Source organism: Bombyx mori, chromosome 21, assembly GCF_030269925.1.
Source record: "Bombyx mori chromosome 21, ASM3026992v2".
Classification (NCBI taxonomy): domain Eukaryota; kingdom Metazoa; phylum Arthropoda; class Insecta; order Lepidoptera; family Bombycidae; genus Bombyx; species Bombyx mori.
Genome location: NC_085127.1, coordinates 9,852,219 through 9,867,735, shown reverse-complemented (window position 1 = coordinate 9,867,735; position 15,517 = coordinate 9,852,219). Strand labels below are relative to the sequence as shown.

At 40.6% G+C, this 15,517-nt stretch overlaps 1 protein-coding gene across 1 annotated transcript in view; it reads right to left on the bottom strand.

The window, feature by feature from the left end:
• LOC101743696 (protein unc-13 homolog B) overlaps positions 1–15,517 on the bottom strand; it is a 374,291-nt gene that overhangs the window by 271,919 nt on the left and 86,855 nt on the right. The window contains exons 6-14 of the mRNA XM_062674747.1: positions 13,312–13,425; positions 12,630–12,745; positions 11,650–11,753; positions 10,817–10,902; positions 10,151–10,250; positions 8,416–8,638; positions 6,805–6,889; positions 5,801–5,992; positions 534–642 (exon numbers count right to left, since the gene is read on the bottom strand). Of these exons, the coding sequence (XP_062530731.1) occupies positions 534–642; positions 5,801–5,992; positions 6,805–6,889; positions 8,416–8,638; positions 10,151–10,250; positions 10,817–10,902; positions 11,650–11,753; positions 12,630–12,745; positions 13,312–13,425 (1,129 nt within the window). The remainder of the gene's footprint in view (positions 1–533; positions 643–5,800; positions 5,993–6,804; positions 6,890–8,415; positions 8,639–10,150; positions 10,251–10,816; positions 10,903–11,649; positions 11,754–12,629; positions 12,746–13,311; positions 13,426–15,517) is intronic.

The window sequence follows — 15,517 nt, the reverse complement described above, 5'->3', positions numbered from 1 at the left end:
GAGTAGGTGAGCTCACAGGGCTCCAACCTGATGAATTTTCTAATACTGAGCAGTACTTCGTAGAATATACCACCGGGTCAGAAACGCGACCTACTGAGACGATTTGGCGAGAAACTCAGTGTGCTGGAAATATAATACTGAAAAGAAACGTAAAGGTGATCCCGCCTTTAAGACAGTAATGCAGGATTGATAGATACCATCTGGATCGATTTTTAAATTTGTATTTTTGCTCAAAATTTCAAACTGTCTTTATGAATTTTTCATTTTCCTATAAGAACATAATGTTGAAACAGACGACCGTAGATACAAACAGATATGTAATGTCAGAGTAAATTTTCTCGCCAAAGTTATATTACACAAACGTTTACGGATGCTGACATCTGTCAATGCGGGCGTGACACTGAGATTTGCTAGACGTAATCACCTTATAATTAAGTAACTTTTTCTATGTCTGATACATATACATATCTCTGTCTGATACCCAATAAGTACCAAATGAACAAATAAAACGCTAACTACCTTGCTGTACATACCTTGTGTAATTATTATCAGTATACAAGTCAGTAGCGGTGTCTTGATATTGCGGCTGGTAATTGTAGCTGTCGTAACCGTAGCTCGCGTCGGGAATAACTTTTTCAGGTTCTAAAAAGGAAACTGTAATGAATTTTTGATAACCATGATATTTTTTATCAATTTTATTGATTCGTTGTGTTTGAATTGGTGCAATGCAATGTTTTTGTCCCTTTTTTTTTTTTTTTTTTTTTATTGCCCTTGTAGGCAGACGAGCATACGGCCCACCTGATGGTGAGTGGTTACCGTTGCCCATGGACTTCAGCAATGCCAGGAGCAGAGCCAAGCCGCTGCCTACTGCTTAATACTCTCCACAAGCCTCGTTTGAAGAAGGACATGTCATAGCGCTCGGGAAACACCGTGGAGGGGAGCTCATTCCATAGCCGGATGGTACGTGGCAAAAAAGATCTCTGGAAACGCACTGTGGATGACCGCAGTGGCTCCAGGTAGTACGGATGAACTCTACTCCGATGGCGGGCGGTGCGATGGTAAAAACGAGATGCCGGTATCATCTCGAACAATTCCTCAGAGCACTCCCCATGGAACATACGGTATAAAATACAGAGAGAACCGAAGTCCCTCCGTAGACCCAGAGGTTCCAAACGATCCGTGAGACTGGGATTATCGACAATCCGAACGGCCCTCCTCTGTATGGAGTCAAATGGAAGAAGCTGGTATTTGGGAGCCCCGGCCCAGAGATGGGAGCAGTACTCCACGCGAGGCCGGACTTGTGCTTTATAAAGCAGAAGCCTTTGTCCAGGCGTGAAGTACCGCTTCGCTCTGTTGAGGACTCCCAGCATTTTGGACGCCAACTTGGCTTTGCCTTCCAAATGACTCCGAAACTGGACATCGCTCGAAATGTCGACCCCAAGTATCCCAATACTCTCGGAAGGTTGCAGGGATACTCCTTGGAATTGCGGCGCCATGACAAAGGGGTCCTTCTTCGCAGTGAACGCGCAAACTTGTGTCTTTAACGGGTTGAATTGAACCAAGTTCAATTCACCCCATTTGGAGACTCGCCCCAGAGAGTTCTCCACTTCAGACACAAGTTTTGATCGTCTCTCTTGCACCACGCTTCGAGAGAGACTCTGATGGCCGATATATCGCGCATCCCCCGTGCTGTCATCCGCATAGCAATGCATGCCATCAATAGACAGCATGTCATTGATATACAGGATGAAAAGCGTGGGGGAGAGCACCGAACCTTGTGGAACGCCAGCGTTAATGGTCATGGTATCAGAACAGTCACCGTCTACAACGACCGTGATGCTCCGCCCATCCAAAAAGCTAGCGATCCACTTGCAGAGACCCTCGGGGATTCCGTAAGATGGTAGCTTCGACAGAAGTGCCCTATGCCAGACCCTGTCGAAGGCCTTCGCGATATCAAGGCTCACAGCAAGAGCCTCGCCCTTGCTCTCCAAGGCTTCAGCCCACCTGTGAGTAAGGTATACAAGAAGATCGCCAGCTGAGCGACCGTGACGGAAACCGTACTGTCGGTCACTGATCAGCTGGCGATCTTCAAGATACTTCAGGAGTTGTATATTTATAATTCGCTCCATCACCTTGGAAAGCAAGGAAGTTATCGCGATAGGCCTATAGCTCGATGGGTCCGACCGGTCACCCTTCTTGGGGATAGGGTGGACGTGGGCGTTCTTCCATGAAGACGGAACCCTGTTAGTGCAATAAGAGAGGCGATACAAACGCGTTAGCGCAGGCGTCAGCTCAGGGGCGCACCTTTTCAGAACCACAGCAGGGATGCCGTCCGGCCCACTCGACTTATGGACGTCCAGGAGTCGGAGTTCCCGCCTGACTGCACACTGTGTAAAGCAGATCTCCGGCAGGGAACTGTCACACCGGGGGATGTTCGGTGGTGTGGCACCCCCGTCGTCCACAGTCGAGTTCGAGGCGAAGAGTTTGACCAGAAGGTCAGCCTTCTCTTTCGCACTATGGGCCAGACTGTCATCAGACTTGCGTAGTGGTGGGAGACTAGACCTGCAGAAGTTACCTTCTGCAGCCTTAGCGAGCGACCAGAAAGCACGGCTCCCGGCGGGATAGCTCTTCAGTCGCTCGCCAATTCTGGCAACGTGCTCCGACTTCGCCCTGGCAATAGCCCTCTTATAGGACCTAGAAGCGGCGTTAAATTTCCGCCTTTCCTCTGAGGTATTAGGATCCTGGCGTCTCCTGGCATCATTCCATGCCGCGTATGCGGACCGCTTGAGGCGTGCAGCGTCCCGACTGGCATTGTTATACCAGGGTCCACTGCGACCCCCGACGGGCACCTCGGAAGAAGGAATGAACAGTTCCATCCCCCGAAGCACCACGTTTTTAAGTCGGTTCGCACAGACGTCAGGATCACCAGAGGAAAAGCAGAGCCGCCCCCATGGGTAGGATGCGTAAAATTCACGCAACCCATCCCAATCTGCTGACATATACCGCCAAACTCTTCGATACCCGGTCATCATTCGACGACCAGGACGAGAGATCGGTACCGCAGCACGGATAAGGCAGTGATCAGACGATCCAAGTGGAGCGTCGACCACCACACTGTATCCGGCCGGATCGGTGGTCAGCAGAAGGTCCAACAGAGAGGGCTCGTGCCCCTCAATATCTGGAACACGGGTGGGCTGTGTCACCAGCTGGGAGAAGCCGTAGGCCAGGGCGAAATCGTAGGCAGCCCGACCCGGGAGGTCAGTGGTTCTGGACCCCAACCACTCTTGGTGGTGAACGTTAAAGTCTCCAAGAACCACCACCTCCGCAGATGGGTACTGCTCAAGCACGCGGTTAGTCCCCTCTTGCACATGCTCTATCAGAGCTGAACCTGCATCACTGCTGTGGGACCTGTACAGGCACGCGTAGACTCGGGTACAACCCCCGTGATCTACGCGCAGCCACAAGATGGACAGGTCCCGTTGTTCGAGGCCTCGTAGACGGCGACAACAGACACCAGCCCGGACGAATACACACACCCCGGCTTTACGCAGGAAGTTGTGCTCCAATACGTAGCCGGGGTATTCAAGGTACGAAGTGTCATCCGGAGCAGATATCTGTGTCTCCGTCAGAAAAAGGAGGGCAGGCTGCGCCGTCTCAAGATGGTGGTGTACGGCGTCGAGGTTACTATTTAGGCCCCTTACATTGCTGAAATCCACATTAAATGTGGAATGGGGCATCGCCGACAAAACCCTTTTCCTTTTTTTAACTGTCATTTTATTATTATTTTTGGAGAGTGGGATTGGGTGGGGTAGGAAGTTCGAGGCAAAATCATGACAATACCTGAATAAAGCGCGGAACACAGTACGTGCTTGACCACGGGTTGCGTGAGAGACTGACGCAGGGCATGGAAGGGCCCCCAGTCCACCCTGCGTGCGATCGCCGGGATCCACTCCGGTCTCCGACTCCGGCACGACGACCGCACGACAGGATTTTACACCGGTTGGCGGGACAGCTTCCCGGGGCGGAGTTTAGTAGTGACACCCGGGTTCAGGTCCCCAACTGACCGGCGGGCGGCGGCGAACACCGTTTCACTGAGTCTCCCTATACCCCCGTCAAACAATCACGTCCCGCGAGCTTGCACGCACGTCTGCTCCGCATGTTCCAAGTATCATCAAGATTCACCCCGAACAAGGAAGAGGAAAGGGAAGGAATAAAACTGGCTCTCCAACCCACACGCCGGAACACAGCTAGGCTATTTGGCGGCGGACTCTAGTTGGAGGGTGGTCGCCAGCCAGTCGGACTAGGTCCTACCACCGATTATGTATTCGGCTCCCGTTTAGCACCACCCAGGGGTCACTTGTAGGGAATCGTGGGTTAAACCTACGGAAGCGGGAAGCAATCGACCCCCAAAATCTCTCCTCCCTCTATCAGTTTTTGTTTTAAATTATTAAATATAGGACAGTCAGTTGTACTTTTTAGTTCTAATTTAGAATATAAACTAATCTTATTATTTCCATCAATAAAAATCGCTTCAATTCATTTCACTTAAAGAAAACTGGCGTAGCATACCGGCCAGGGCCCTAAAACTGCGATAATTTAATACAAAAAATTTTTTTGTATGGAAACTATCGACATTTTGTAGCGGATGCCCCTAAACTTATATATTGTTAAAGTTAAGGCATTTCATTATTGTGTAACTAAACACAGAAAAAAAAACAACTTTATTTGTTACTAGAGGTCCCGCAGTAGTCGAAATTCGACTATAATTAATTGAAATTTTAAGTTTGTACACTATTATGATTGTATTTTATACTTCTATAATCACAATTTCGCAATTTTCACTATACAAATATATTAATAAAGACAAATAATATTTAATCTGTTCTCAATTTGACCACAGACGTCAAGAACCAAAGTTTGACAATAAATAGTACGCATGTGTATGTGCGTCAAATACATGGTATGTAGTGTGTGTAATGTTTTCTTTATTAATTTAATGTATCTTTTATGCATTATTTTAAAAAAATATTAGCATTGTGCACTTCTTCTCTATATTTTCTATAAGTGTGGAAAATTTCATACTCCTCCGTCCGCGCAATTTTCGTAAAAAGGGATACAAAGTTTTTGCTTCACGTATTAATATATAGATAGACAAATTGATTAAATTTTATCAATTAGTGGTTTCTGAAATTTTACAAAATCCTTATTTAAACATAAAATGTATGATAGGTAATTTTTTACTGCCATCTACAGGAGCAATGAGAAACTAATCGAAGCGAAGCGAAGTAGTGGCTGATGCCCGTAAAAATATTTGTTGAGTGCTTGAGTTACTTTTTTTTAAGGGATTTTATGACCTGATAACTAAGACCTTTTTTAGGTCATGTCTTATTTTAATTCATATTCTTATTTTTATGAAAAATGATAATATGGAGTAAATGAAATAAAATGAAGATGATTAATTTGAGACATTAATTAACTGGAATGAAATTAAATGAAATGAGATGATATGGGATGAAATATAGTCTCAGTAAAATGGCGGTCATTTATTGAGATTTTTTCAGTGGACTTTTTGGAGGATCCCGAGAAGTTACGTTCAGGAGCTCTGTTTCATTTTCCCACATTTGTGCACTTCCACAGATATTAAACAAATAATAAACCACCGTTATTACACATTTAAACCTGAAGAAACACTAAATAGACAAAACAAAACAAATCACACAACTTCACTCCTCGCGTTCCCGCCAAAAGGACCGCTTGAGTTATTTATCTATAGCTAATTTATGTGTATTATCTGTGATACCGGGTTCGTAAGGCACGTGCGCGGTGGGAGTTGTCGTGGCGGGAGTGTAGGAAGCGACGGGTGGCTGCGGGAGCCTCGACACGGTGGGGGGCCGCGGCAGTCGCCGACCCCGCCCGCTGCGGACAGATCCCGACTCGCTGCTTGGAGGCATCGGTAGTGCTCGACCACGTTTCGGCGTTGATGATGGTGTCGCTACAACGATATAGTTCAAGTTTTAGTTTTTTTATTGCAGATATGGGTGGACTAGCTCACAGATCACCTGGTGTTAAGTGGTCACTAGAGCCCATAGACATCTACAACGTAAATGCGCCACCCACCTTGAGATATAAGTTCTAAGGTCTCAGTATAGTTATAACGGCTGCCCCACTGTTCAAACCGAAAGGCGTTACTGCTTCACGGCAGACGCGCGATCTAGCTTATGAGTGTGAAGGGGACAGTTAATGTTTTGCTTTTATTAATGTTTAATATAGCGTGGTCTTGTTTTAATATTGTTTTAACATGAAATTATCATTGTCTAATTATAATTGCATAAGTTGATAAAAAATGCTATGCAATAGCTTTACTGCGGCAGTTCCCAAGTGCCACACGTTTTTTTTATTTTATTAGATGGTGTTATTCCTTCACCGTGGAAGTCAATCGTGAACAATTGTTAAGTACGTATTTCATTGGCAAAATTGGTACCCGCCTGCGAGATTTCAACACCGATGCATCGCAAGATACAAATGCACCGGACGTCTTATCCTGTAGGCTCAGAATTTAGTAACATATTGGTAGTTTAGCAGATCAGCATTTATGGCGGTATTCTATTGTAAGCAATTTTAGTGTTTTTAAACTCTATAAATAATTATTGGTATTAGAGGATCCGATGAGTCCGTACGGATAGAGAGCTCATCCCTACTGCGAAGCAGATGCTCTGATTTAAAGGGTGGAAGGTTATACTACAAAATTGAGACCAAATATTTTTGCATAGATTTTAAAACTTAACGTAGTCAAAAAGTAAATACCTGGTAGGCTCGCAGCTGTTCTTCTCGGCCGCGGTCTGTACGGCGCCATCTCGTTGTGATCCGAATAGCGTGACGACAAAACCGTCTGCAATACGAACATAATGTTACGCCGGTAAGAGTAACGATCTATCGCCAAATAGTCGAACGAATATCGAAGGATCTAGTAGCATCTAGAACGCTCGAGAAGTACAACGCCATCTATTTTCACATAGCGGAAACACAGTACTCGGCTTTTGTGGAATATTCTCGACTATTCTAGAGATTTCGTCTCGACTATAAAAGCGTTGCAGAGATGGCGCGCACCAGCTAGTAATCGGAACTGCTCAAAGTGAAACAGAGAACGGACCACCGGAGCGAAGCAGAAAAAGCGAATTGAGAATTTTAAAGTGTTTGTCAAGTGTTTTAAGTGTTATAAATGCTAATACAGTGTTAACTTGTAATTCGATAGTTTTTTTTTTTATCTTGAACCCCAGAGCGTAACTATAAATTAATAGTGTTTTTTCGAATTTCGAGAGTCTTAATCAAAACTACTTTTACGGTTTAATGTCCATGACCACGAAAACTGTAACTGTAGTATTCGAAATGTCAAAAAAAAAAGCGATATCTCAAAGGAATTTAATTTTATTAAGCGATATACAACATTTTTCCTTCTATAAAGTATTATTCGTGCACTCTGGATCTCTGCGGTGTTTTCTATGCACTCAAACAAGATTTATTTTACCCTCGAGCAAGCATTGTACACTAAACCCTATTTTGTTTATCGCACGTATGTATGTAGCGTATCAAAATTGCTTCATTTTAATATAAAATTACAGCTACTTCTAATATTAAATGTTTAAAAAGCTTTTACCAATAGTAAAGTATACGGAAAGTAATTTTATTATTTACTAATATTCGCCCATTGATCGAAATTCGACCATAATCAATAACACCTCAAGGTTGGTAGTCATTTAACTATGGTCATTTTGAAGAGAATAAACTATCTATATCCTAATATTTTTATCGATAGGTTTAGTCAACATGATAACAGAGGAAACTGTAGTTAGCCGTTTCGTCTTTGCCTCTTTATAGCATATACATTATTCATAGCGAACGATTGCAAATAATCATTTTGTTCGTCATAATTCTTCGAATTCTATGCAGTCCGTTCGATATCAACTCGTTTGCCCATAGACAGAAATGTATTAAAAAAGGGTGCGTGTACTTATGTACGCGCGTAAGAAGTTGTATTTTATTTTTATTAAATTTATTTCTTTTATTTTTTAAATATTAAATAATTAATAATTAATATTTAACGTTAATAACTTAATAATATTTAGTATGAATTATATTTAATAATAATTTTGCCATTTATATTACTAAAAAATGAATGCTAATAACACTTTTTTAACGAGTGTACATGCCCGAAAGTTCACCTGCGACTATATTCAGACTCGCCAAGTTACGTCGGTCGTATTGTAATGAGCGATTTAGTGGGCAACTTCATTCTGTTAATTTTGTGTCACGGTACGCGCGCATCGTAAAATTTCACTCTCATCATTTTTTCGTAACGCGCCTAAAGAAGTATAACTTCAAAATATTAAAAACACAATATACTGTGTGACTACTGACCTGCTTAGGCGGCACTTGAGGTAGTTGAACAACGGAAGACCGTCTTTTATTAACGATGTTCTCGTATTCTGTCGGTGTGAGCCCGTAGCCATCATCGAAGAAATACTGTCCTCCACTATCCCACTGTCTCGGCGTATCCCGTACATACGATTGGTATGAATAGCTACTTGTATCGTAGTATTCTTCATAGCTTGGCTGCTGAGATATTACATTTATGTGGTCCCTGAAAAACTCATTATTTTAGTATATGCGTTTCGGTTTGAAGGGCGGAGCAGCCGTTGTACTGTTAAAAGTGAGACCTTATGACTCAAGGAGAGTGGTGGAATTTATGTTATAGATGTCTACGGGCTCCAGTAACAACTTAACACCAGGTAATCCGGGAGTTTGATCACCTACCTAAGTAATAAAAAATAAAAAAAACTCACGTAGTACTCGGGGACTGCCGCGGTAAAGCTATTGCATAGTATTTTTAATCAACTTATGCAATTATAATTAGACAATAATAATTTAATATTAAAACAATCATAAAATAAGACCACGCTATATTTATAAACATTGACAAAAGCAAAATATTAACTGTCCCCTTCACATAAATAAGCTAGACCGCGCGAGAGAGAGATGGGCAGACTTTTAATGAAATGCATGCAGTGCCAAAGCCCGCGATAGAAGCTATGCAATAGCTCAAAAATGTTGGGCACTGTTTAAAATGATCACCTTATCTAAGTCTAGAATGAGCTCCACTCAATGGTAATTCCCTAACACATCCCCTTCTTCAAACGAGCCAGTAGCAGTAACTCCCAGCGGTATGCAGCGGCTTGTTTATGTCTGGGTTTGCTGGTATCCATGAGCAACGGTAACTACTTCATACCAGGTGAGTCATAAGCGCACTTGAATCAGGCGGCAAAGGATACCTTACATTTATGTTCACGCTGAGACAACACTGTCCTTCTTTAAATGACCTTCGTAAATAATGATTACATAGATTTCAGTCTATGCTCTCATACTTCCGAACAGTGCATATATGTTTATGATAGTCAGTCGGAAATATTCACACAACTGTCACTAACATTAGCCACTTTGAACGCTATGGCACAAGCTTTGCGATCGAATTTTCATTCAAACAAATATGCGCTCAATCTAAGTTACCACTAAGTGATGATATGTAATAAGTTGACAGATTTTTTTTACATGATAGTAGACGAACTTATGGTTACTAAGCGGTTACAGACATCACAATCATATCACATCACATCAAATCTAGCGTGAGATAATGTCAACGTAATAGTTAAATTGTGAATGAGCTTACTAGCCATTTCACAATGGCGGTTTTTTTGACCATGTGTTATTCGATATTCAGTAAGTATAATTAATTACATTTGAACGGAGTTGAATGAATTTAAAACCGAATAAAGAGCAATTAGTTCTTTAAAACGACAGACGAGATCTTTTACCATACAATAACCATTTATGTAACTGAAATAAACTTGTCACTAATTAATATGAAAATCGTGAAAACTATACATTTGTTAAACTTATAAACACCGGTTCTTTTTATGTAGAATATTTATTTTTGTAACGATTATTAATAAGAGTAAAAAATCCAATTTTCACTCGCGGACCACACTAATATATCTTGAGGAGCGGACGCACGGAATCCGATTCTTAAGTTAGAATTGAAGAAAACCTCAGAGTAGATTTTTTTCTTGAAAAAGAATTCATATAGAAGTGGGCTTACCCTATATGCGCGCCGGTGGTGGTGTAGGATTCGTATCCGTATCCCAATCCATCATCGTACAATGTGCTCTGCCTTTCTAAGCTTGGACGTCTTTGTTCCTCTGCGAATAAATTTAACAAAAATCTAAATTTGGCTCTGAATAATGACATTTAAAATAGTAATTGAATAGTAACGAACATAAACCATCAAAAAATCATCATTTATATCAACATAATTTAATAAATAGATAAAATTCTCAAATTTTATCAACGAAGTACTAACTATGATAGATAATATAATACTATTATATATTCCACTTAAATACGTGTTGATAAATATTAAACTGTTTTTTATTATTATTTTTTGTTTATCATTTTCTTATATTCTTTAATTGTCCTTGAAATTTAAAATCATTAATTCGCCATCTAGCGGAAAAGTAATGTAAATACAGTGTTAGTACTATAGCCGACAGATGGCGTTATGTACAGATTAAAAACTGTCCGTGCTCATGGAACTCACTGTACGTTACACCACCGAAAAGAAAAATAAAAAACATTTTGAGATCATTACGTGACTCATGACTATAGCAGAAACAGATCTGGTCTACTAAGCCCTGATCATAGACTTGTTCAAAACTTATACTTTTCGGAGCATAATTTAAATTTTATTCAAAAGGCTTAAACTAACCTCCAGATTGCCAATCAGCAGCCGTCCGCCAGGATATAGCTGATTCCATGCTCGCCTGTGCGTGTAGCTGCGACCACGTATCCATCCTAGAATGTAAGAATTCACGTTCAACCAAAATAGCGAAATAGACTAGTAACAACATCATAGTAGCGTATTTTTTTATATTTATACATCTTTAAACTTCTTTGACACAGACATCAAAGTAAAACTAGAAGTAATTTAAAAGGTTTCTGGCGGCATTTATGTATGGTTGTATATTTGATGGGTTCCAGTAACTACGCTAGAGGAGCCGTGAGCTGGCTTGTCCATCTAAATACTAAAAAAAGTGAATTTAATATAAAACACTAAGAGAATAATGCTATTAGAAGTTTCAAATCAATAATAAACCAGCGGCCCGCTCCGGCTCCGCTCGGGTCTTTAACAAAAATTTCAACGATATTTGACGTTGTTTTATTTTTTTAAATAAAAGAACACTTATTGCGGTACAACTATAATAGTTGGAGAAATGCTGTCACTACGCTTTTTATAAATAATAATGTGTTCTACAAAGTCGTAGTACATTATTTTATTCTATCGTCAATAATTTTCGCAGGGCACGCGATGTAAAAAATATTTTAGGTAACTTTTTTACACCTTGGGTTACATTATTGGAGTTTTAGTAAGGACGTCAAATTTTTTTCAAAAAATATTATGGCCTATGTCACTCCATAATAGTGTAGCTTCCAAATAGTGACAAAGTTTTTCAAATCGGTTCAGTAGTTTCGGAGCCTATTCAATACAAACAAACAAACAAATATTTCCTATTTATAATATTAGTATAGATAAAGATATACCTATTCGTTCTGGGTTGACTATTGTAGTAAAGTGGATCGGTATCTCCGTGTGTGTGGTATTCATCTCTCTCGTACGAATTCTCCCGCGATGTTTCCAACGATCTCTGAAATAATAAAACCGAATCCTTTAGCTTAGAAGATTTTTTTTCCACCTCGGATCATAACGACTGCTACTCTTTAACAAAATAATTTCACATTGAAGTCGTCGTGGCCTAAAGGATAAGACGTCCATCGTATTCGTGTTCAGCGAAGCACCGGTGTTCGAATCCCAGACGGGTACCAATTTTTCTAATGAAATACGTACTCAACAAATGTTCAAGATTGACTTCCACGGTGAAGGAATAACATCGTGTAATAAAAATCAAACCCGCAAAATTATAATTTGCGTAACTATTGGTGGTAGGACCTCTTGTGAGTCCGCGCGGGTAGGTACCACCACCCTGCCTATTTCTGCCGTGAAACAGTAATGCGTTTCAGTTTGAAGAGTGGGGCAGCCGTTGTAACTATACTTGAGACCTTAGAACTTATATCTCAAGGTGAATGACGCATGTAGATGTCTAGGGCTCCAGTAACCACTTAACACCAGGTGGGCTGTGAGCTCGTCCACCCATCTAAGCAATAAAAAAATACATTTAATAAAAATTGTACAATGTAGAAATTATTAAATCCACTTTCGTCTTAAAGTCTATTATAGGTATGATCATTAATGAAGGTCCTTGTAAACAGTACAATATTCAAAACATAAGTAGGTAGGCAGCGGCTTGACTCTGCTCCAGGCATTACTGAAGTCCATGGACGACGGTAACCACTCACCATCAGGGTCGTATGCTCAAGGGCTACAGGGGCAATAAAAAAAAACAAAAAAACGGTAGTAATACAATAACAATGAAAAACGAAAGACTTAAGCGTAGTAGTAGGTTTGATTATGTCTACGACTCGCAAAAATCGAACAAAATAGTGTACAAGTAGATTAAGCGTACCTGTGGCGTGTGCATCTGATGCGCTGCGGTTCTAAACTGGGAAGCACTGCAGTTGGCATGTTGGCCGACCGGGTAATTGAGGTCCGAAGTGTAGTCCGAATCTTCTGAATACCCCGCTGGAATATCAACCGAGAAACTATCAATGCTTGTTGTTAGCATTTTGCTAATATTTAAGAGCAGGCATTTAATTTAATTTAGTCAATTTATGGTATTTTTCCTCTTATAGGGTAACAGTATCGTTACTTAATAACATAATATGAGAAATTTGGTCATGTGACCAATGTTTGAAATTTAACATATATACGCATCTATACTAATATTATAAAAGTAAAGAGTTTGTTTGTTTGAAAGCGCTAATCTCAGGAGCTACTGGTCCGATTTGAAAATATCTTTCAGTATTAGATAGTCCATTTATTGAGGAAGGATATAGGCTATATAACATCATGAGACCGATACAAGTGGAGCAACAATAAAAAATGTTTCAAAATATTTTCACTTTCTACGTAAATGAATTGGGGGGGTAAAATTATGACAAAATAACTATTCCACGTGGGCGGAGTCGCAGGCAAAGGCTAGTAATAAATATAATACAAGCAATACAAATGTGACCAATCATTGAAATTTAACGAATGTGCGCAACACACGTATATTACAAGCAATAGAGAGTTTAATTAAAACCTACAATTAGTTATATACTGCATCTGCCTCCTCGCTTGCTCGGCGCGTTCGGCATCAAGGGTTCCGTTGAGCAGATCCAACTTGCGTTGTAAATCCGCTCCTCCAATACCCTCCGCATCTGTAAGACGAGTTTAATTTAATGCCCTAGACTAATAAACGAGCTAATGGCTCACCGGGTGATCAGTGGCTACAGAAAAGCATCGACATAAAATCGTGAATGCCGTGAGACATGAGTTCGTGGTTTCAATATGATTGCACAACGGCTGTGCCATTCATCAAACCGGAATGCATTAATTGATCCGTCACAAAGTAGTCAATTTTTTTCCACAGGAGAAAATCGCCGGACTCCCACCCTCCACTGGGGATGGCGGGCGGGGTGTGTCGGAGTCGAACCGACTAAAACCTCCTGTCGCTCAACAACCCACGTCCGAGCCTCTCATGAGACAGAACTCATGAAAAGGCAAAGGGGGGAGAGTGAAGCGTTTAGTGCGGAGCACATCTCTTCCATCACCCTCCTCCTCGGGACGCCGGACCGGCGGTCGTCGGCGCTACGACCACCAGCCCTCTCGGTCGGCAGGCTGTCCGAAACCCGCCTAGATGGCGCCGGTTAGAGTTAGTTATCCTCCGGAATGCCCCGCTGGGTCGGCAGTTAGGGTATGTGGGAGTTACAAAGTAGTCATAGCTTGCATGCAGAAATAGCCAGGATACCTACCCGTATGGTCATACAATACGCCCTATTACTAGTAAATCTTCAAACTCTTTGTCCGAACCACAGTAGCAGCTTTCATCTTAAATATAACAATCAAAACTGAACTGTGCCGAATAAAACGTATAAATTAACTGTAAATAAAAACACAAATATCTGTAACCAACCGATCAGATTATTAACGAGTTTAATTTTTTCGCAATGCCAGCCATCAACATCCTATGTGTCTTTAACAATCACATAATTCACTGTCAAAATATAATGTATATAATGCTTTTTCTTTAGGCTTTTGTTCTGTTCACAATGAAATCTTACAATAAAATAAGGAGTATATAAAACAAGTAGAAGTACTACCAGATTATGACCGTGGCATTAAATATGTCCAATATAAACGTAACCATATTCTAAAAGACTTTATCGAGGCTATACAATTATTAAAATTAAATCAACCATCTCCCTTAGCTTAGAAACGCTTGGGAAATAAATATCATTTGAGAAATTGGGTCGCAGAAGTACATTAACCCGCTGTGATAGGGTAATGATTGGGGTTAAATGATTTAGCGAGACGGTTATCAGTGGCGTTACGCGTTTGAATAAAAATTGATCTTAATAAGTCCCTTTTCGCTGGACCGTAAAACTCGAGAATCAAGCCAATTTAAAACGATAATGAGTTAGAATGTCTGCGGTATTTCATCGGATTTTTTGCCAAGCTTATTACTGCTTATTGCTTACTTATGCTAATGTTAATTAGTGCTAAAACGAATGTTGGGTCATATGTTAAACACGTATTCTTTTTATAGCCATTAGTGACGATAAGCACTCTGCGCGGGCGTTGGATTATCCGCTTTCGCAAACAATAAAATACGTTCAATTCAAATCAAATAAATCTATATATATAAATGAATTGCTGTTCATTAGTCTCGCTAAAACCCGAGAACGGCTGGACCGATTAGGCTAATTTTGGTCTTGAATTATTTGTGGAAGTCCAGAGAAGGTTTAAAAGGTAGATACATATGAAAATGCTCGGAATTAAATAAAATTTGTAATAACAGTATTTTTTTACTGTGCACCATATCAGCGAATTCATAAAATATATGTTCCTGTTTGAAAAGAATATTTCCTAATAGAGGCAAAGCAGCAAAAAATTTATTGTCATTTACATATTTCAAAGCTGCTGTGAATTGAGAGTGATCACGAAGTTCGCAGCTCACCACGCTACTTTTAAACTCAACAGATGTTAATATGATTTACGATGAGCATAATTATAGTCTTTACAGTTATCGTTTGTACTAATTTAAGCAGAAGCCGGTCATACGAGCCATTTTGATGACACTATTATTAACAATATAGTTATCGGATAATTTGTTCTTATTACATTGTTAGTGAACGAGAATGAGCCTATAAATATCTTGTAAGTGTACTCATTAGATAACTCTATGATTCTAATAAAACAAGATCCTTTTAGTATTAAAGTAGTAAAGTAGTATTATATATCAGTATTGGT